At 42.4% G+C, this 22,779-nt stretch overlaps 1 protein-coding gene across 1 annotated transcript in view; it reads right to left on the bottom strand.

The window, feature by feature from the left end:
- The window catches only part of pde11a (phosphodiesterase 11a), a 400,690-nt gene extending 378,632 nt beyond the window's left edge, over positions 1-22,058 (bottom strand). Inside the window, exon 1 of the mRNA XM_078552024.1 lies at positions 21,155-22,058. Within this exon, the coding sequence (XP_078408150.1) occupies positions 21,155-21,943 (789 nt within the window). The 5' untranslated portion in view covers positions 21,944-22,058. The remainder of the gene's footprint in view (positions 1-21,154) is intronic.
- Positions 22,059-22,779: the final 721 nt, after the last annotated feature.

Below are 22,779 nucleotides of genomic sequence, written 5' to 3'. Positions count from 1 at the left end.
AACCACTTCATCCTAGGAATCAGCATAGTGAACCTTCTCTGAACTGCTTCCAATGTAAGTATATACCTCTCTAGGTAAGGAGGCCAAAACTGTACACAGTACTCTAGGTGTGGTCTCACCAATGCCCTTACAATTGTAGCAAGACTTCCCCACTTTTATACTTCATCCCCTTTGCAATAAGGGCCAACATTCCATTTGCTTTCCAAATTACTTACTGTACCTGCATGTCACTTTTTTCGTGATTCATGTACAAGAACACCAAGATCCCTCTATATTGCAGCATTCTGCAGTCTTTCTCCATTTAAATAATATTCTGCTTTTCTATTCATCCTGCCAAAGTGAATCTCACATTTTCCCACATTGTACTCCATCAGCCAAATTTTTCCCTCTCATTTAACCTACCTTTGCAGGCTTCTTGTATCCTCTTCACAACTCGTTTCCCTACCTATCTCTGTATCATCAGCAAATTTGGCTACAATACAGTTGATTCCTTCATCCAAGTCTCTAATATGGATCATAAGTAGTTGATGCTCCAGTACTGATCCCTGTGACACTCCACTTGTTACAGTTTGTCAATCTGAAAATCTTCCATTTACCCCGACTCTCTGTTTCCTGTTAGTAAGCTAACCTTCTATCCATGTTAATATTTCACCCCCAACACCATGAACTCTTATCTTGTGCAGTAACCTTTTATGTGGCACCTTATCAAATGCCTTTTGGAAATCCAAATACACTACATCTACTGGTACTCCTTTATCCATCCTGCTTGTTACTGTAATAATAAATAGATTAAGATTTACAGGACTACATCTATTTATTAACTTGGAGTTGGGACAAGCATAATAAGTACAGGAACATTATTCCTTACCAGATAGATATGCTACATAAGTACTACTTAATACTGCACACCAATAAATAGAAAAAGTAGGAATAATAGATATTTCCTCTATTTCTAGTATCCTACAGAGAGTACAGGCAATGGATTGGAGTCTTGTTTATTGCTCAAGTTAGGAATTAATGCAAATGTAGAAAGGTAAAATAATATATTAGAATTCAGGATGAATCATACAGCACCAAAGGAGGCCATTTGCACCATTATGCCTCTGTTACCTTTTTGAAAGAGCTATCCAACTCATTGGCTTGTTGTCCATAATCTATACAGATAACCTTTTGAAAGTTACGATTGAATCAATTTCCTCAGGCAGTACAGGACAGATGATAACAACTCACTACATAAAAAAACTCTCTCCTTTTCTCTGATTTGGTTTATTTTTCCAATTACCTCAACCTTACCTAAAGGCTGTGTTTATTTGTGCTGCAACACTAGGGGAGAACTTCCTAAACATGCTCAGTTGCAGTCCGAGTGTCAATGTCAGAGTGTCAATTGACAGCTTTAAAACAAACAAGTTGGCTTGCCACAGACTAACAATAAAGTTCAAGTTACCCATTTTTAGGTCGGTGCAGTCCTTAACCAATTGCAAGTTCTTATATTTAGTCCACCGATCAATTAGCAACTGTTCCTTCTGTAAAACATACTTCTAACAATTCAGTAATTATGAAAATATACAATCAGAACATTTCAGTAAATGAGATTCTCAACTTCCAATGTGGAGAATTGATTATAATATTTAGTTTAATGATTTAATAGTTTTTGGTAATAATCAGTCACAAAGTATTTTAGCTAAAATATTTAAGAAAAAATAATTAACCCAACATGAGACTCAAAATGATGTCCCTGGGATTAAGATTCCCATTATCTATGGATTGAGCTACCCAGGCTTTGTAGAAGATCCCTGTGCAAAGCCGTAACGCATTGGATCAAGCCAAAAGAGAGACCACTCACACAAAATATCATTGAGATTGTAATCCCATCACAGATTGCAATCTGGGATGAATTATTGATGGAAAATTATGGGAAAAATTTTCCCCTCGTTTGGGGGGGGGAGAAGTGCAGGAGCAGGCGCGGACAGGCGTGCCTCCGATCGGCGCCTCCGATTGGGGGCGTGCCACCGTTTTACATGGTTGGGCCAATTAAGGCCCACCCAGCGTGACATCCGCCAGGAAGCGCTATGCGCACCGTGCGGGCAAGGGCGTGCAGCCGAGAGTGCACTCTTTCGCACATGTGCGCAAAAGAACGTACTGATCTTCCTGAGGCTAAGTGCTGCCTCAGGGAGATCAGCTCCAAATTAAAAATTGTTAAATAAATCACCCGTGGATGAGGTTTCATGCTTTTTCTTAAGCTCGCCAGGGCTCCCGGCCTGCCCGCTAACCTCAAGGTTGGACAGGTAGGTCCATTAATGATGTTAATTACTTTTTCAATGGCCTCAATAGGCCGTTGACAGGTCGGCGGGCGCGCAGCTCATCTGGCTGCGCCCACACCGACCTGAAAATGGAAATGATGCGGGGTGACATCGGGAGTTCCACTGCACATCATCCTGTGTCATTTTACACGTCAGCGAGTGGGCCCCGCCCCCGCTCGCCAACTGGAAGATCCTGTCCTATGTTTTTCTACATGCTACAGTGCTGCACTGAAATGCTACAGCGGAATTCTCATTATAATGTCACTTGGCGACATTATTGGCATCATGCAAACATGTAAATATTGGAATTCCCATCAAAAATGCTTACATTGCAGATTCCAACATAGTGTGAGACTACTAGATCCAAACTCCTGCCTCCAACCAGAAAGGCCCCTTGTTCTATTCCCACAGTTTAATCTAAAGTAATATCCTGGATTAACTTTTTCTATACCAACAGTCACTTGATAGTACAGAAATTCAACATTGCCGGAAAAAAGAGACATACTTCAAAACATTTCTTCCTGCACTCATCAAGACAGATGCAAGAATGACAAGTTTCAAAGAATACAACAATTTATACTGAATGAGAAAAGGGTGCTGATTGGTTGGCAAGTTGGCTCTCATTGGTTGAGGCGTGGCCATGGAGAAGTAGCTATTGTTCCCCATACTTTAGTTTAATTCGAGAAATAGGTGCAATGCCTGGACGTATTCCTTTTTCCTGCAGGTCCCTGCATATGAACATCTGTAGCTTCGAGCAAGCGTAAGTGTGAGTCTGAGAGTCTGTGCATCACATTGTGAGCCTGGCTGATAATATTAAAACGGTTTGTTAGTGCAATTCTTTAGAGCGCTCAAGATTGTTTATAAGTGCTGTCCAATTGCAAAATCACATCTAACATTAGACTTTATGTTCTGAGCTTTGCAAGCACGGACTAGTTGGGTACAGTATGTACTCTGTATATTGCAAACACCCAAAGGGATATGCTGTTCGACACGATCTGTCAGTCATTGGGATGAATGGCCTCAATACCTGGCATCACATTGGCACTGAAATTCATATACCACATTATGCATTTGCTTGGCAAGCAGAATGTCTTTTACCAAACAGTATAAAAGGAGGAGGAGAGTGGCAGAGACACAGGGCAGAAGAGCGCGAGGGGTCGGCAAAGACCCAGGGCAGAAGAGCGCAAGAGGGGTGGTAGAGATGCAGGGCAGAAGAATGGAAGGGGGCCATGGAGAAGCAGGGAAAAAGAGTGTGAGGGGGGGGTGGCAGAGACCCAGGGCAAAAGAGCACGAGAGCAGGGTGTGGAGATGAAGGTCAAAAGAGCACGAGGGAACGGCGGACCTGCAGGGTAGAAGAGCGTGAGGAGGGCGGCGGAGACACAGGGCAGAAGAGCGCGAGGAGGGCGGCGGAGACGCAGGGCAGAAGAGCGCGAGGAGGGCGGCGGAGATGCAGGGCAGAAGAGCGCGAGGAGGGCGGCGGAGACGCAGGGCAGAAGAGCGCGAGGAGGGCAGCGGAGACACAGGGCAGAAGAACGCGAGGAGGGAGGCAGAGACACAGGGCAGAAGAGCGCGAGGAGGGCGGCGGAGACACAGGGCAGAAGAGCGCGAGGAGGGCGGCGGAGACAGGGCAGAAGAGCGTGAGGAGGGCGGCAGAGACACAGGGTAGAAGAGCGCGAGGAGGGCGGCGGAGACACAGGGCAGAAGAGCGCGATGAGGGCGGCGGAGACACTGGGTAGAAGAACGCGAGGAGGGCGGCGGAGACGCAGGGCAGAAGAGCGCGAGGAGGGCGGCGGAGACGCAGGGCAGAAGAGCGCGAGGAGGGCGGCGGAGACGCAGGGCAGAAGAGCGCGAGGAGGGCGGCGGAGACGCAGGGCAGAAGAGCGCGAGGAGGGCGGCGGAGACGCAGGGCAGAAGAGCGCGAGGAGGGCGGCGGAGACGCAGGGCAGAAGAGCGCGAGGAGGGCGGCGGAGACACAGGGCAGAAGAACGCGAGGAGGGTGGCGGAGACGCAGGGCAGAAAATAATATGAGGAGAGTGATGGGGATCCAGTATAAAAGAGCGGTGGAGAGCGATGGTGATCCAGTATAAAAGAGCATGAGGGGAGCAATGGGGATCCATTATAAAAGAGTGTGAGGAGAGCGATGGGAACCCAGTATAAAAGAGGGTGGTGAGCGGTGGGGATCCAGAATAAAATAATACAAGGAGAGACATAGGGATCCAGAATAAAAGAACGACAGAGAGTTATGGGAATCCAGTATAAAAGAACGGCAGAGAGTGATGGGGATCTAGTATAGAAGAGAGGCAGGGAGTGATGGGGATCCAGCTAAAAGAGCAGCAGAGAGTTATGGGGATCCAATATAAATGAGTGGCGGAGAGTGGTGGGGATCAATTATAAAAGAGCGAAAGATGAGCAATGAGGATCCAGTATGTACTAGTGTGAGGAGCTATGGGATCCAGTATAAAAGAGCAGTGGAGAGTGATGGAGATCCAGTACAAAAGAGCATCAGGAGAGCATTGGAGATCCAGTATAAAAGAGCGTGAGGGGAGCAATGGGGATCTAATATAAAAGAGCAGTGGAGAGCAATGGAGATCCAGTACAAAAAAGGGCCATGAGCGATGGGGACCCAGTATAAAAGAGCATGAAGGGAGCAACGGGGATCCAATATCAAAGAGCAATGGAGAGCGATTAAGATCCAGTACAAAAGAGGATGGTGTGTGATGGGGATCCATTATAAAAGAGTGTGAGGAGAGCAATGGTGATCCAGTATAAAAGAGCATGAGGGGAGCAATGGAGATCCAGTATAAAAGACTGCAGAGAGCGGTGGGGATCCAGTATAAAAGAGTGTGAGGAGAGTGATGGGGTTCCAGTATAAAAGAGCATGGGGGAATGATGGGTATCCAATATAAAAGAGTGTGAGGAAAGTAATGGGGATCCAGTATAAAAGAGCATGAGGAGAGCGATGGGGATCCAGTATAAAAGAGTATGAGGAGATAGATGGGGATCCAGTATAAAAGAGTATGAGGAGATAGATGGGGATCCAGTATGAAAGAGCATGAGGGAGCAATGAGGATCCAGTATAAAAGAACGGTGGATGGCAATGGAGATCCAGTATAAAAGAGGGTGGTGAGCAATGGAGATCCAGTATAAAAGAGGGTGGAGAGTGATGGGGATCGAGTATAAAAGAGTGTGAGGAGAGCGATGGGGATCCAGTATAAAAGAGGAACGAAGGCCTGCCTGTCCCCAGACTGTGTTCTGAGAAAATCAAAGTGCCACGTCACAGGAAATAGATAAGTGATGGGTTGGTGAGTCTTTACTTGTTTATCTTCTATAACTCTGGAAATTTGTTACTAATTGTAAGGTTATTAGTAGTGGTAAGGTTTATTAGCGTGGTAAGGCTTATTAGTAGTAACAGGGTTTATTAAGTAATAAAGGAAAATAAATTCATCAACAAATAATAAGGATGGCAGGGCAGGTGATGTGTTGCAGCTATAGTATGTGGGTTATGTTGAACATCAGTGTGATCCAAGACAACCACATCCACAGTAAATGTCTGCAACTTGAGAAGCTTTGGCTCAGAGTCAATGAGCTGGAGGATGAGCTATGGACATTGTGATACATCAGGGAGGAGGAGTTACCTGGACACTTTGTTCCAGAAGATAACCACACCCCTTAGGATATGGCCTTCTGATTTGGTCACTGGTCAGGGGCAGGAGTGTGTGACTGCGAATGAGAGTGGTATGGGGATTGAGAAGGTAGAAATGGAGGAACCTCCACCCTTGCAATGGTCCAACAGGCTTGAGGTTCTTGCAGCTTGGATGGAAGAGAGTAGGGGCTGCAAGGTGGATCAGCAAAATGACTATGGCAGCATGGTATGGAAAGCCATTCAATTGTGAGGTGTAAATAGGACTGTGTGGTAGTAGGGGACAGTATAGCCAGCGGGGTTGGCACTGCCCTCTGCAGCCAAGAGCGAGGGTCCATAGGCTGTGTTGCCTACCCAGTGCCAGGGTTCAGGACAATTGTTCGGGGCTGGAGAGAAACTTGCAGTGGGAGGGGGAGGATCCAGTTTTTGTGGTCCATGTTGGTACCAACGACACAATTAAGACTAAGAAACAGGTTCTGCTTAGGGATTGAGCAGGTAGGGACAAAATTAAAAAGCAGAATCTCAAAGATAATAATCTCTGGATTATTACCTGAGCCACAAACAAATTGGCATAGGGTAAATAAGATCGGAGAGATGAATGCGTGGCTCAAAGACTAGTGCGGGAAAATAAGTTGTGATTCATGGAACACTGGCATCAGTACTGGGAAAAGTGGGAGCTGTACTGTTGGGACAGTCTTCATCTGAACCATGCTGGGACCGGGGTTCTGGAAGTCATATAACTAGGGTGGTAGAGAGTGCTTTAAACTAAATAATAGGGGAAATGAATCATGTGAGGGGAGATGTGGTAAATTAAATGATAATAGAGCAAGTTTGTGTTTTAGGTAATGATAACCAAGCTGTGGCAGGGAGGAACAGAGGATAAAAACTTAAGAGTCCAGCAGCAGATAAGGACAGAGATTGCAAAATGGTTAAAAGACAGAGTTAAAGGCTTTGTATCTGAATGGATGCAGCATTCATAACAAAATAGATGAATTGTTAGCACAGATAAAAAAAAATATGTATGACCTGATGGCCATTACAGAGAAATGGTCTGCTAGCCAATTAGTGGGGTGAGTGGTGGGGGCAAAGAGAGACGGGTCACTGGAAACGTGGACCACCGTCTAGTTCACTTCAGTTTGGACAGTAACATTTAGAGTGGGAAGTATGCAATGTGCGGACTTTACACATTTCAGAGGACAGATGAAAACACAGGGATAGGGTAGGAACATGAGAATTCATAATATTGTTTGTAAACTTATCCTGTGATGGGGGTGGGCACCTCTCTGCTCCACTATGCCTCTTCACTAATGATCTTCTGCACTCAAAAGGCAGCTGGGTGCTGAATGTTGAAGGGTATTTGACATTTCAAAAAGACAAGAAACTAGGAAAATGTGCTGGGGTAGCTCTGTTAATTAAGGATGACATTAGTACAGTAGTGAGAGATGACCTTAACTCAAAAGAGCTAGATGTAGGATCAGTTTGTGCAGAGATAAGAAATAGGAAAGATAAGAGGTCACTTGCAGGAGTAGTTACACTGCAATAAGAGTATACAAGAGGAAATAAATGGGGTGTGTAAGAAAAGTACTACAATAATCATGGGTGTCATTAATCTACATGTAGATTGGGTGAATCAGATTGGCAAAGGTAGCCTGGAAAATGAGTTCATAGGGTGTATTGGGGCAATTTCTTAGAGAAGTATGTTCTAGTGCCAACATAGGGAGCAGGCTATTCTAGATCTGGTAATGTGCAATGAGACAGGTTTAATCAATAACCTTGCAGTAAAGGAGCCTTGAGGCAACAACGATCATAACATGATAGAATTCCACATTCAGTTTGAAAGTGAGAAATGCGGGTCTAAGACTAATGTTTTAAACTTAAATAAGGGGATGAAGCCAGAGTTGGCTGAAGTGAACTGGGAAACTAGATATGCAGTGGAAGATTTTTAAAGATGTTTATCTCAGTGGGAAAGAAAGACTCTTTGAGAAGGCCACATCACCTGTGGCTAAATAAGAAAATTAAGGATAATATCAAATTGTACAAATCTGCAATGATTAGTGGTAGATCAGAAGATTGGACAGATTTTAAGAACCAGCAAAGAATCACTAAAAAAAAGAGGGAGAAATTAGAGCATGAGAGAGAGCTAGCTAGAAATATGAAAACAGATAGTAAGAGTTTCTATGCGTATTTTAAAAGGAAAATAGTAACTAAAGCGAGTGTTGATCCTCTCGAGAGGAGCCTAGAGAGTTAATAAATGGAAAACAAGGAAGTGGCAGAAACGTTGAACAGGTATTTGTGTTGGTCTTCAGTGCAGAAGACTTAGAAAACTTCCCAAAGATAATTGAAAATCAAGAGGTGAAGGGGAGGGAGGAACTGAAAACATTTACCAGCACCAGGGAAAAGTTACTGGGAAAACTATTACACCTAATGGCTAACAAGGCCCCAGGATCTGACGGACTGTATCCTATGACCTTAAAAGAAGTGGCTGCATAGATAGTACAGGCATTGGTCATTATCTTCCAAAATTCCTAAGATTCTGAAAAGGTTCCAGCGGATTGGAAAATTGCTAATGTTATACATGTTCAAGAAAGAAGGGAGACAGAAAACAGGAAACAATAGGCCAGTTAGCCTAATATCTGTCATAGGGAAATTGCTAAAATCCATTATTAAGGAGATTATAGCAGGATACTTCGAAAATCATAATGTGATCAGGCAGGGTCAACATGGCTTTGTGAAAGGGAAATCGTGTTTAACTACTTTATTAGAGTTCTTTGTGGAGATAACAAGCAACATGGATAAAGGGGAAACTGTAGATGTAGTGTACTTAGATTTCCAAAAGGCATTTGATAAAGTGGTACTTTAAAGGTTACAAGATAAGAGCTCATGGTTTAGAGTGTAACACATTAGCACAGATAAAGGATTTGTTAACGAACAGGAAGCAGACAGTAAAACATATAAGATCCTGAGGGGACTTGATAGGGTGGATTCTGGGAGGATGTTTCCTCTTGTGGGGGAGACTAGAACCAGAGGACACAGTTTAAAATATGAGGCTCCCTTTTAAGATGGAGGTAAGGAGAATAGTCTGTGGAATTCTCTTCCCGAGGGAGCAGTGGAGGCTGGGTCATTTATTTAAGGTTGAGTTAGATAGATTTTTAATAGACAAGGGAGTCAAGGTTATGGGGGGCAGACAGGAAAGTGGAGTTGAGACCACAACCAGATCAACCATGATCTTATCGAATGGTGAAGCAGGCTCAAAGGGCCAAATGGCCTACTCCTGCTTCTAAGTCATATGTTCCTTTGAACAACTCTGAGTGTGCACATGATCACATTAATTTATCATTATTAGTCAGGCTCACAATGTAGCTCACTTAAGCTTGCCAAAAGCTATGTATATTCATACACAGGAACAAGTCCTCTGCAGGCAAAAGGAATATGTCCAGGCATTGAGCCATTTTTTGAATTAAACAAAAGCATGGGGAACAATAGCTCCCTTGTGCATTCTCCATGGCAATGCCTCGGCCAATCAGAACCGACTTGCCAACCAATCAGCACCCTCTTCTCATGCAATATAAATTGTTGCTCCCTTTGAAATTTGTCATTCCTGCATCTGTCCTGATGAGTGCAAGACAAAAAGCATGTCTCTTTTTTTCTTTACCCTTAAGAATTTAGTTTACCTCTATAAAATCATCTCTTAGTTTTCTCCCTACCAAGCGGAAAACCCGAAGTTCTCCTATCTTTCTTCAAAACTCAGATCCTCTGAGACTAAAGATCAGTCTCAAGCTTCTTCTCTGCACTGCCTCCAGCACTTGACTGTCTCCCTCTTGTTTCATAGCGACTGGAATTGGATGTAGTATTCAAGCTGTGGTATAACCAGAGCACTATTAAAATATGATCACACCTCTTCTAATTTTATATTCTACTATGTTGGCTGTGTAATCAGAATCCTATTGACTTTGTTTATTGCATTAGTCGGCTTTACATAGCCTTGAGTCCAGTAAAAATCTAGTTTTCTTTTAGCTTCATCCTTACCTATTTCAGTATCATCATGTAGTACGCACTTCATTTCTTTTCCCTTCCTGTGTGTGGCACTTTATATTTGTCTGCATTTGTTTAATCTGTCATTATTCTGCTCACTCTCACATCTTTTCAAACTCATTCTGTAATTTCTGAGTTGCCTCTTCCAATTCCACTGACCCTTTGGTATAAATTGTGAATTTGACCACTCTGACTTGAGTTTCTGAATCTAGGTCATTTATGTAAATTAGAAATTAGCAATCGCAATGCCAAACTCTAAAGAGCTCCACTCAATAATTTCTCTCCCGCTCTGACATAACTTCCCTATTGAGTACTTGTTATTTCCTATCCTTCAACCCATTTCTGACTCATTCTAAGGATTTTCCTTGAATTCTCACAGCATTGAATTTAATTAATAGCTTTTGTATGGAATTATATCAAAAACCTTTTGGAAATTAAGATACACCATGCCATACACCATGTTTCACAGACCACTTGGGTTGTCACTTGCGCAAAGAAGTCTAACAGTTTGAGCAGACAGGGTCTTCCCCTTCTGAATTCATGTTGGCAACTGTTTATTGGATTATTAAGAAGCAGATGGTCCTCAAGTTTACTCCTAAATGATTCAGTTATTCTACATTATTCATTTCCCATCTTGCTCTTTGTTTTCTGCTTTTTTGTAATGTAATGTAATATCCCTAAAAATGATTTCAGTACCATCATGTACTACGCATGTCATTTGTTTTTCCTTCCTGTGTATGGCACTTTACATTTGCCTGCATTTTGTTTAATCTGTCATTATTCTGCTCACTCTCACATCTTTTCAAACTCATCCTGTAATTTCTGAGTTGCCTCTTCCAATTCCACTGACCCTTTGGTATAAATTGTGAATTTGACCACTCTGACTTGAGTTTCTGAATCTAGGTCATTTAGGTAAATTAGAAATTAGTATTCGCAATGCCAAACTCTATTGCCTAACATGGCAATATAGCCTGTCAACTATAATGCTTAAACTTTGGCCTCTTGGCTAAGAAATAAATTGGTAACATTTCAAAATTGAGATTTCTGGATTTTTGTTACAATTAAGCCACAATTTAGTTGAATGGCAGAACAGGCTTGAGAAACTGAATGGCCTTCTCCTACTCTTATGTTCCACACTCAGGTTTCAAATGAAAGTTACATTTGCCTGTCCCAGCTGGGTCATTAGGGAAGTTTGCAAATCTAATTATCAAGGAGATCTTTGCCTATGCTATTGTGATGAAATTGTTGTTTGTGAGATCAATGAGGCGGGGGGCGGGGGAGGGGAGCGTGTGCAAGCTGTTGTCTGCACTAATTTTGGTTTCAAAGCCTATGTTTTTTGAGACAATCCCCAACTGAAAGAGAAACCAAAGCTTTGGGTTTCTGGGAAAGGGAGATTGTAACTTGGATTCCTGACTGTGACATCAGACTTCTGCGAAATCAAACTGTGACCTCAGGTTGTGAAGGAAAAGGAAGGTGATTGGGGGGAAAAACACACAAAAAGCTCTCAGAGATTAGATTTCAGCTGGAAGTCAAAGTAGGCAGACTGTGGGGAGCTATGTGGATGAGAACTGCTGAAGAGACAGGAACCTGAAGACTGTCATGAAGGAGGTTCTGCAGAAATGTCCTTTTGGTAATAACCATATCCATCAAGTAAAGTTGCTATCAGAGGTGACTTGATGACCAAATCCTGCATGAAGAAAAGCTGAACTCTACCTGAGGGAGAGAGATTTGTGAAGGACTTTGTAGTTGTACCTGCGTACATGCTAAGGGCGCTGTCAGTTAATCTGTGAATCTTTCTTTGTTGTATTGGCTATTTAAAGTGTAATTTATAGTTTCTGTTGAATACAATTTGCCTGTTAATTCATTTTTAATTTATATTGATGTTGGTTTGATTGTTAAAGTAAATGTTATAAGAAGATAAATCATGTCCATCTCTTTCTTCTGTTGGAGTCACTTGGTAAATTCAGTTCTTATAGGTCTTTGGTCTCAATGATTATAACATTAAGAACAACCATGTAGTATTTTGGCAAAGGGTCTGACTTCTGTAAATACTGATGGGCTGAACTGTCTGGCTGTTGAAAAAATGCAAGCTAGGGTGAGATTGAATGTGTTTTTTAAAAATCATTGCAAATATTTATTGAAAATATGTAAGTAGATGAAGCTGAAATAAATTATATAACATTTTAGATGAATGTCACAGCTTCATGGAACGAACAGATTAAGTAGTGGCTCAGTGAACACTTTCTTAATGAATATGTACACAAAAGATGAATTAAATTACATTTTTCAGCAGCCAGAGATCTTTTACAACATTCAAAGTGTGCTTAAGATGCCTAACATGTAGTATCTGCCAAAACAATTTACCACATGTTAATAAAGATGAATCTTTTAAGTACAAATATGAAGAACTACACAAGCATATTCTTTGGATATGTTAAAACGTTTTTCTTAATGGTAAGTTTTTCAGTGATAGTGTTCTAGCACTCAAAAATACAGAACAAAACAATAACTCAAGCATTCTAAATAATAAGTAAAAGTGTACAAATACACAATTTTATTGTGACTGTGAGGAACCCATTTTTGGGCAAGGAGACCACCTGCTGATGACCACCTACCACCTCCTCATCTGCTGAATCAGTACTTCTCCATGATGAACACCACTTGGAGGAAGCACTCTGGGCGGCTAGTGCATAGAATATACAATGAGTGGAGCACTTCAATGTCCATCACCAAGAGTGGCTCAGTAGCACCACTACTGACTGAGTTGGCCAAGCCCTAAAGGACATAGCTGCTAGACTGGGTCTGCGGCAGGTGGTGAGGGAACCAAGAGGAAAAAGCATATTTGACCTCGTCCCCACCAACCTGCCTGCCACAGATGCATCTGTCCATGACAGCATTTGTAGGAGTGACCACCACATACCAAGCCCTGTCTTCACATTGAGGATTCCTTCCATCGTGTTGCTTGGCACTACCACTGTGCTAAATGCGATAGATTTCAAACAGATCTAGCAACTCAAAACTGGGCTTCCATGAGATGCTGTAGGCTATCAGTAGCAGCAATACAACCACAATCTGTAGCCTCATGGCTCGGTATATCCTCCACCCTATCTTTACCATCAAGCCAGGGGATCAACACTGGTTCAATGTAATGTGCAGGAGGGCATGCCAGGAGCAGCACCAGGTATACCTAAAAATGAGGTGTCAACCTGGTGAAACCACAACATAGGACTGCTTGCATGCTAAACAGCAAAAGCAACATGCAATAGACAGAGCTAAGCAATTCCACAATTAATGGATCAGATCTAAGTTCTGCAGTCCTGCAACACCCCGTTGTGAATGGTGGCAGAAAAGCTGGAGGAGGAGGCTCCACAAAAACCTCCATCCACAATGATGGGGGAGCCCAGCACATTGTCCTTGCAAAAGACAAGGCTGAAGCATTTGCTACAATCTTCAGCCAGAAATGCCAAGTGGATGGTCCAACTTGGCCTCCTCTTGAGAACCCCAGCATCACAGGTGCCAGTCTTCAGCCAATTTGATTCATTCCCTGTGATATCAAGAAACAGCTGAAGGCACTGGACACTGCAAAAGCTATGGGCTCTGACAACATTCTGGCAATAGTACTGAAGACTTGTGCTCCAGAACCAGCTGTTTTCTTAGGCAAGCTGTTCCAATACAGCTCCAACACTGGCATCTACCTGGCATTGTGAAAAATTGCCCAGGTATGTTGTGTCCACAAAAAGCAAGACAAATCTATCCCGACCAATTACCGCCAAATCAGGCTACACTCGACTATCAGCAAAGTGATGGAAGGGTTCGTCAACAGTGCTATGAAGTGGTACTTACTCAGCAAGAACCTGCTTACTGACGCTCAGTTTGGGTTTCGTCAGGGCCACTCAGCTGCTGACCTCATTACAGCCTTAGTCCAAACATGGACAAAAGAGCTGAACTCCCGAGGTGAGGTGAGAGTGACTGCCCTTGACATCAAGGCAGCATTTGACTGAATGTGGCATCATGGAGTTCTTGCAAAACTGCTGTCAATGGGAATAAGGGGAAAAACTCTCCACTGGCTGGAGTCATACCTAGCACAAAGGAAGATGGTTGTGGTTGTTGGAGGTAAATCATCTCAGTCCCAGGACTTTACTACAGGAGTTCCTCAGGGTAGTGCCCTAGACCAACCATCTCCAGCTGCTTCATCAATGACCTTCCCTCCATCATGAGGTCAAGGATATTTGTTGATTATTGCACAATGGTCAGCACTATTCGTGACTCCACAGATACTTAAGCAGTCCTGCAAGACCTGGACAACATTCAGGCTTGGGCTGATAAGTGGCAGGTAACATTCACAGCCCATAAGTGCCTGGCAATGATCATCTCCAACAAGAGAGAATCCAACCATCTCCCCTTGACATTCAATGGCATTATCATTGCTGAATCCCCCACTATCAACATCCTAGGAGTTACCATTGACCTGGAACTGAAATTGAACGATACCAGTCATATAAATACCATGGCTACAAGAGCAGGTTAGAGGCTGGGAATTCTGCAGAGAATAACTCACCTCCTGACTCCCCAAAGCCTGTTCACCGTATACAAGGCACAAGTCAGGGTTTGATAGAATACTGTCCACTTGCCTAGATGAGTGCAGCTCCAACAACACTCAAGAAGCTCGCCAACATCCAGGACAAAACAGCCCGCTTGATTGACACCCATCCAACATCTTCAATGTCCACTCCTTCCACCACCGACACCTAGTGGCAGCAACGTGTACCATCTACAATATGCACTGCAGCAACTCACCAAGGCTCCTTCGCTAGTACCTTTCAAACCCACGACCTCTACTGCTTAGAAGGACAAGGGCAGTAGATACATGGCACCACCACCACCACCACCTGCAAGTTCCCCTTCAAGCCACTCACCATTCTGACTTGGAACTATATAGATGTTCCTTCACTGTAGCTGGGTCAAAATCGTGGAACACCCTCCCTAACAGCACTGTGGGTGTGCCTACAACACATGGACTGAAGCAGCTCAAGAAGGCAGCTCACCATCACCTTCTCAAAGGCAATTAGGGATTGGCAATAAAAATGCTGGCGTAGCCAGTGACGTCCGCAGCCCCGAAAGAATAAAAAATCTTCCTTGTATTAAATTCTATCTGCGATTTGTTTACCCGTGTTCTTTTGTAGTATCATCCCACTGTTTGCCACACCTCAAGTTTGGAATCATTGACAAATTTTGAAATTTTACTTTGTTTTCCAATCTGTAAACCATTTATATATGTCAAAAAAAAACAATGGTCCTAGCACTGAATCTTGGGGAACACCACTGCCAACCACTTTCCAGGCTAAAAAACAACCACTTACCATAACTCGCTGTTTTCTGTCCTTAAACCATATTTTTATTCAAGCTGACACTGACCCTCCTATTCCGTGACCTTCAATTTTGTTAACCAGTCTATATGCAGTACTTTGTCAAAGGGTTTCTTAAAATCCATTTAGACAACATTCATTACTTTTCCTTCATCAACCTCCTTTGTTATTTCATCAAAAATTTCAATTTGATTAGTCAAGCATGATCTGCCTTTTAAAAATCCATGCTGTGTCTCCTTAATTTACTCAAACCTCTCCAAATGCCTGTTGATTTTTTTCCCTGATTATTGTTTCTAAAATCTTACACATCACTGATGTTAAACTGACTGATCTGCATTTACTACGAATATCCTTGCACCCTTTCTTGAATAAGGGTTTCACACTCTGCCACTCTCCTATCCTCTGGCACTTTCCTATATCTAGGCAAGATTGGAAGGTTATGGCAAGCCCTTCCACTAGCTCCATCCTCACTTCCTTTAGCAACCTGGGGTGCAAGCCATCCGTGCCAGGTGATTTATCCATTCCAAGCGTAGTAAACCTTTCAGGTACATCCTTCCTATCAATCTTTAGCCCATCCATTACTTTTACCATCTCCACTTCTACTTATATTTTGTCAGCATCCTCTTCCTTAGTAAACGCAGATACAAAGTACGTATTACGTATTCCAGCTATGCCCTGCATCTCTAAGCACATATCACGCTCTTTGTCCCTATTAGGCTCTACCCTACCTCTGACTACCCACTTACTATTTACATGCCGGTAGAAGATGATAGAGTTCCCGTTTATGTTAATTGCCATTATATTCTGATAATTCTCTTTTCCAGTCATATTTTCCCTTTCACTTCCCCTCTAAACTTATTGTATTTGGCCTGGTTCTCTCTTAAAGAATTCACCTGACATGCACCATACATCTTGTTTTTGGTTTCATCACATTCTCTATCTCCCTGTTCATCCAAGGAGCTCAGGATTTGGTTCATTTAACTTACTGACCTTGTTGGATGTGCTTAGCCTGTACCTGAAACATCACTTCCTTAAAGATCATCCATTTTTCCATTACAGCTTTTCCTGTCAATCTTTGGTTCCATTTTACCCTGGTGAGATCCCCTCTCCTCCCACTGAAGTTAGCCCTCTTCCAATTTAGAAGTTCTGCTTTAAATTGTTCCTTGCTTTTCTCCACTTCTAATCTAAACATTATGTTACAAAGATCACTCTTACCCAAGTGTTCCTCCACAAACGCTTGGTCTGCTTGGCCTACTTCTTTTCCCACCATCAGATTCAGTAAGGTCCCCTTCCTAGTTGGTCTCCACTACTGTTCTCTCTCAAGCTCACTCTTCATCTTCTGCTTCAGTTGTGTCAACATCACAGACTAATATCCATGTTCTGCCAACATTTATAAGGGTAGTGCTAGCTAAACCAGGCCTGACCTGAATTGGTAGTCCTTATAATGAAAAAACTTTTAAATGGAAATAACCTAAAGATGGGTTTTGAAGATTTCAAGACTGTGACTATTTCCTTTGGCAGCTTGTTCCAATGTGGGATTGTCCTTGCAAAGAAAGATTGTTGATACACTGCTTGGAAACAAATGTTTTTTGTAGTTTTCTCTGACTCCCATTAACTCCCCACCATTGCTTATAACTGTGGGTCTCCAACACTGTTGTCTTTCAGGCTAACTCTTACCCTCACTGACTCCCCACCACTGCTTTTAACTGTGGGTCTCTGACACTGTTCTCTCTCATGCTCACTTGCTTTATCACTTTGGTTGTTTGGTGATGTTGAGAGGTTTGCCACAATTGATTCTCTAAATAGGAATGTGGTTTTCCTCTTTTTAAGTAGAAGCAAACTATTACTATTCCATTGCTACTCTGCCATCATTTTTCACATGGCCTACCACCAGGTGTTTGAAGTGCCTGGCTAAATCAGGTGGGAGCCTTGGGAATTCATAGAAATCTGGATCCTATGATGTATAATGAACCCCAATGATATTTCAACATCCTTCTGGTCAGAGTGATCACCATGATTCAATAAAACTTCTCGCCCTATTTTATTTACCCTGGCATCAAAGCACAGTGAAATATATTGCAAAGAGTGTTGCAATAACAACGTTGTAATCTATGGTCCATTTCTCTATCTCTAGGTGTTCTCTAAGAATCTGTGACCAGTGGTCCAAACCTGTCCAGGACCTCCAAGCATCCAGTGCCACTCTCTTGTATCAACACATATACCAGCAAAGGCATATCCATGCCAATGGATTTAGATAGTGAAATTAGAGGTTACATTTGCACAGTGCACAACTCAGCAGAAGCAAGGAGGGTGTGGTGGTAGCAGTGAAACAGTGGAACCTCCTATCCAAAAGGCCAGCTTATGTACACCCTGGTGAGACTGACTTCTGAAGGAACAAAGAGCTGAATTATAATCACTGGAGCCTTTGCTACTCAACTTGCTGCAAATGACAGCTAGCAATGGTCTTGTCCACTATCTACATCAGTACAGTGCAAATGAATGAATTTGCAGAGCTGCCTCCCACCACGAGGCAGTGCATGGGCAGGGGCCCTAGTGTCAGTTATAGCATCTCTCATCGATGTGCAGACTACAGCTTTATAGGCCTTGTCCTCTAGCCTGCTTTTCCATGTGCTTGATTACAGTAAGAGAAGTTTCATTGTACTCAGACTGATGAGTAGGTGAAGCAATTTCCAGTAGTAGTGACATGGCTGGAGTTAACATAGATGAAGTTGCCATATCCCATGATCACAATGCCACACGCCCACAGGCCACTCTACTCAAATGATTGTATATGTGGCAGAAGGCATGCAGGACCAAGCAGCTGTGGACATGGTGTAGGCTGAACAATTTTGATATCTTCAGTTGGGAAAGCGTTACAAGTTGGATTACTGTCCTAAATGTATTTGGTGTTCATGATAATGCGACATGCATCAACTTAACTCAGACAGTAAAAGTGAGAGTCATTTCTTTCTTTCAGTGCCTCTGGGTCCTGACTTTACTCGAGTTCCACTCAGCTCTTTAGGTGCTGATCTGAATATTCATTGGTGGTCCTGATGAAAGAATGAAATGACCATGATCTGGAGTACACTGGCGAACTGTTTATGGAGGAAATTTTACCTTCATCTCAACACCAAGTAATGTGGGATCCAGTAAAGTAGTCGCAGTGGACAGCAGGACCCTTATTAGACACGACAGCAAGGAAAGTTGTGAATCTTGGCAGTCCAGTAGCTGCAGCTTAGACTTAACTAAATGAACCAAGTTCAAATTCCAGCCTTTGCTACCCTTTTTTCAACTATGTTGTTCAGGGGGCAGGAACAAAATTTGTCCATAAAGGAGCAGCAGCAAATGCACCATGGGAGGAACATGTAAAATTTCATGAAGAGAGCCAAAATTGTAGTAAGTTGTTTCTTGAACCTATCTGTAAAATTTGCTCTAAAAATGCCAACACTATTTTCTATTGAATAAGTACGCCCACCAGACAACTGTGAGGTGCAGCATCCTATGGGAGACTAGGTGATGGAAAGAGTGAGGAACCAGAAAAAGAATGTTCCTCAAAATTAATTTCAGGTCCGTGAGTGATAGCTTATCTAAAGATCGAATTCATCTATATAAAAACAAAGAAGTTAGCAAAATGTATAGCCAGGCAAATTTAGAACAGTTTTAGTGGTTCGTTAGGCTATTGGAGTGTGAAGTGCTGTGTTAGTCTCCATGTCTAACCGAAACAATGTGAAACTATTTAAGGGAGGGTTCCCAACCTCGAATTTCTGAGCAGAATGGAAATAGATTTCAGAATTTCCCGTGTCAAGAGAGGTCGAAATTGTGGTTGAAAGAACACTTTCTCACGTTGGGCGAAAGCGCATGTCACAGCAGCAGGAGTAGCACACGACCATGTGCACCACTGACATAAGCAAGCGTTAAGACAAACGCTGTTCAAAATATTTACTTTTCTCTGCAGTAAAAGTGCTATTGACGCAACGTGAAAGACGTAACTTTGGAGCGCCGCCTACTGTCACGTGTGCTTGGAGAAAGGATTATCGAGATGAATGGCAGAGGTGATGTCTTACAGTTTGGCACCATAGATCACTTGCAATAAACAATTTCTACCTCACAATCTTTTTGCTGTGCTCTTGGAATTATTTCCAAACGATGCATTTTAAAGGCACCGTGAGGGTCCTCATTTGTCACTGTGTCAGTGGCTTCTGCAAATTTCTGCAATATTGTTAAGATACAAACTCCTAGCGAGTTCATTTAGCTTCATCTCGCATCATTGTTTTATGTTGGTATTAGATCACACGATTACATGTTCCATTCCGTTTCTTGATAGTGATGGGATTCGATCCCACAGTGATTAACCAAAGCCTGCAACAAGAGTTATCAAATTCGAATATTCCGTGCAAGCAAGAATAAGAATGTTCTGCATTATTTAGCATGACTGTATACTGTTCAAAATTGGCATAGAAATAATGTATGTAATATTCTACTTCATTTAAAAAACTCATTACATTTTGCCTTGTATCATAATTGTCAATTTGTCATGCTAATACGTATGACCGGGATGCATGCTAATACACAGCTACTGTGTAACCGGTGAAACAAAGGTGCTGTGGGATTTGACTCCAGTCGTTATCATTGCGGGAAATTATCCCGCGATGCCAGGTTTTATGGATCACCATATTTGGAAAGGTTCTGACTGTTTTGTTTTGCTGCTCCAGGATTACAATCTGGGTCAGGAATACGAAATCATGCCAAACACCACAAAATGTTTGTTGTGTCAAACAAAATATGTCATACTATTTCGCTAAAGCGTGCTTAAACCATGTTACGGCATTGTGTGTAATGCAAATTATTTGATCGTTTTTAACTTTTTCTTCCAAAATATTGAAGCAACAGGAAATTCTGTCTCAGTTCTCCAGTTGGACCTGCTGATAACATTTCCAGGCAGAAACCCCCTTTCCTTTCTTCACAGTAGCATTTTAATTGTTCCCTTTGTTAATAATCCTCAAATAAATTACTACTATTACCTTTATTTTAAGCGATTGCATTTATTCCGGCGAGCATTGCTGTGCACAGACTAGCTGGCCAATGTCTAAATAGATCATTATCAGACCTGTTCCTATACCCACTCTGATAACCACTTTCTAGGAACTATATGAATCATGTTATAAGGCAAAGGATGAACCCACAGACTTTGCGTTGCATGTCTTAGTTTAAAATAACCGAGGAAATGTTTTGACATCGTGTTTTATTCAACACGAATTTAAATAAGATTGGATTTCATAGATGCAATGCATATATAGGCAAGAAAGGGTTCATTTTTAAAAAAAATTTGTTTAAAAAATCTGTTTGCCCAAATAATCAAATGAGGTGAAAGTGGTGCCAATATTGACGTTTTTGCCAGTCCCACAGTATCACTGATTTCACCACTTAACACCTTTAGAACCGATGGCGAATTAAATACTGTAATAGCAAAGAAAGTGTACGCCAATCCTTTACATGATGAAAGTATTTTCCTTACACATACGGTGGGGAAAAAACAACCTTTATTTCAGTCGCATCGTTTAAACAAAATGTTCGTTGTTTTACGACACTGTAAAGTACTTGACTGTAAACCGAGTCTTAATGAACGCTACAACAACGGCGGGGGGAGGGGAGAGAAAGTTTTCTTTAATTGTTTCTTTGTAATTGTATAGCATTTTATCTTTGACATCGTCAATACAAACACTATGCCTTCTTGGTGAAGTCTTTTATCTTCGGATTATAAACTGTCTAAAACAAATGCAATATTCTGGGGTCTTGTGCGCAAGGAGGTGTCTTACCTGATAGGCATCAGGGATATTGACCGTCTGCCCGTGTTCAGCCACATAACCAATGATTCCTTTTCCCCAAGGCACCTGCACTTCGTTCGAGTTTTCCATGCTGCTCGAAGGCAGCACTGTGGTCCCTGCGTGCACATCAAAGAATTTGGACACTAGAGTCTTTTTGTTGGAAGTTCCTTCCACAAGGAACAAGGAGCAACGGTCAGCATCGACTAGGATACAGACAAAAATAAGGATCTTGTAGCTCAGGCTGGTCAGGTCCAAGTCATTGGAAATGTCTTTGACGAGTTCCAGAAAGAATTCTCTCTCATTGCTGTCCCTGAGTTCATATTTATAGTCGATCGCTGTAGGCGCGTACTGGGGGATGTTGACCCGAGATTCCAATAAGGCGCTCAAGATATGAGCTGTGGTGGGAGGTAGCGAACTGGCTTTCCTGAGGAGAGCTCGCCTCCTCATGCTGGAGAGTGGTTCCTTGTCCCTGGAGTTGACATGCTCGTCGTAAGTCCTGTTGACGGTCATCGCCTTAGATCTGGCAAAATGTTTCCTGAGCTCTCTCTGAGAGGGCCTCCTCTGTAGCCCGTCTCCTTTGGTCGCCCAGCACTCCTTGGCAGGCACGGTCTTCTCCCCTGAAGTGGGAGTTGATGGGGTTTTGCTGAGGTGATGCTGTTTGAGCCATTTCTCCACAGTGCTGTGCTTGCCTTTCCTCAGCAGGTACTCTTCGAAAAGATCCGGATGATTATCCAGAAAAGTTTCCACTTCAGAGAAGTCTAGCTTTGCTGAACCCGACATAGCTGCAACTAGAGAAGCCTCAGTCAGTGTAACGAACTGTATCGCACAGAAATATCATAGCAGCATGACCCTGTATTTAACCTGTTTGCGCGCAGTAGTCTACAGGTTAAAATTCACGCACGTTTAAAGTGAATAAACCGTTTGAGCCAAGCTGCACATTTGAAAGGTAGACACAGCCGCACTAACTTGTGGGTGAAATGATCTCTCACTAATGGTTGATGTGAGCAGGCTGCTGTTTGATGCCTTCAGGTGTCTTCCTGAGAAACAGATGACAGACAGCCCAGTCCGTTCTGTTATCTTGCCATGTTGGGAGTGCTGAAGCTGCGTAAGAAGGCACGGCCAGTAATGACAGATAAAACGTGGATCCTCCTGATCCACTGACGTAAGGGGTCACTGTTTGCTGGCGAAGTCTACTCTGATCATATAAAAACAGCAGTAAAATTGAGGTGTTATTTTCCTCTGTCTTTGCGAGGATAAAAAATTGTACCATTTCTGGTAAATCTTCAAGGAAGATTAGAATGCATTTTAAAGCAAACTGGTACTCTGAGAAACTTTGATGAATAGGTTCCCTAATGTATAAAAATGGTAATATTTCTATTGTCAGATCTCAAGAGGCTCTTGAATAAGGGACTATTAATAACCCTCTCTTAAAATAACACGTGGATAAGAGAATATATTAGGACTACATCATCTATGGACAAATGTAAAACAGACATTTCTGATGAAAACAATTATTTTTATTGTTTCCAACAACTAGCATAATGCTCATTTTATTGTTCTCTCTAATCAATATACTGTTAAAGGAATAGCCAGAGAGTTAAACAGATGGGATACGT

Source organism: Cetorhinus maximus, chromosome 11, assembly GCF_964194155.1.
Source record: "Cetorhinus maximus chromosome 11, sCetMax3.hap1.1, whole genome shotgun sequence".
Taxonomy (NCBI): Eukaryota; Metazoa; Chordata; class Chondrichthyes; order Lamniformes; family Cetorhinidae; genus Cetorhinus; species Cetorhinus maximus.
The sequence above is the reverse complement of the archived record's forward strand: the minus strand, read 5'-3'. Positions and strand labels throughout refer to the sequence as shown.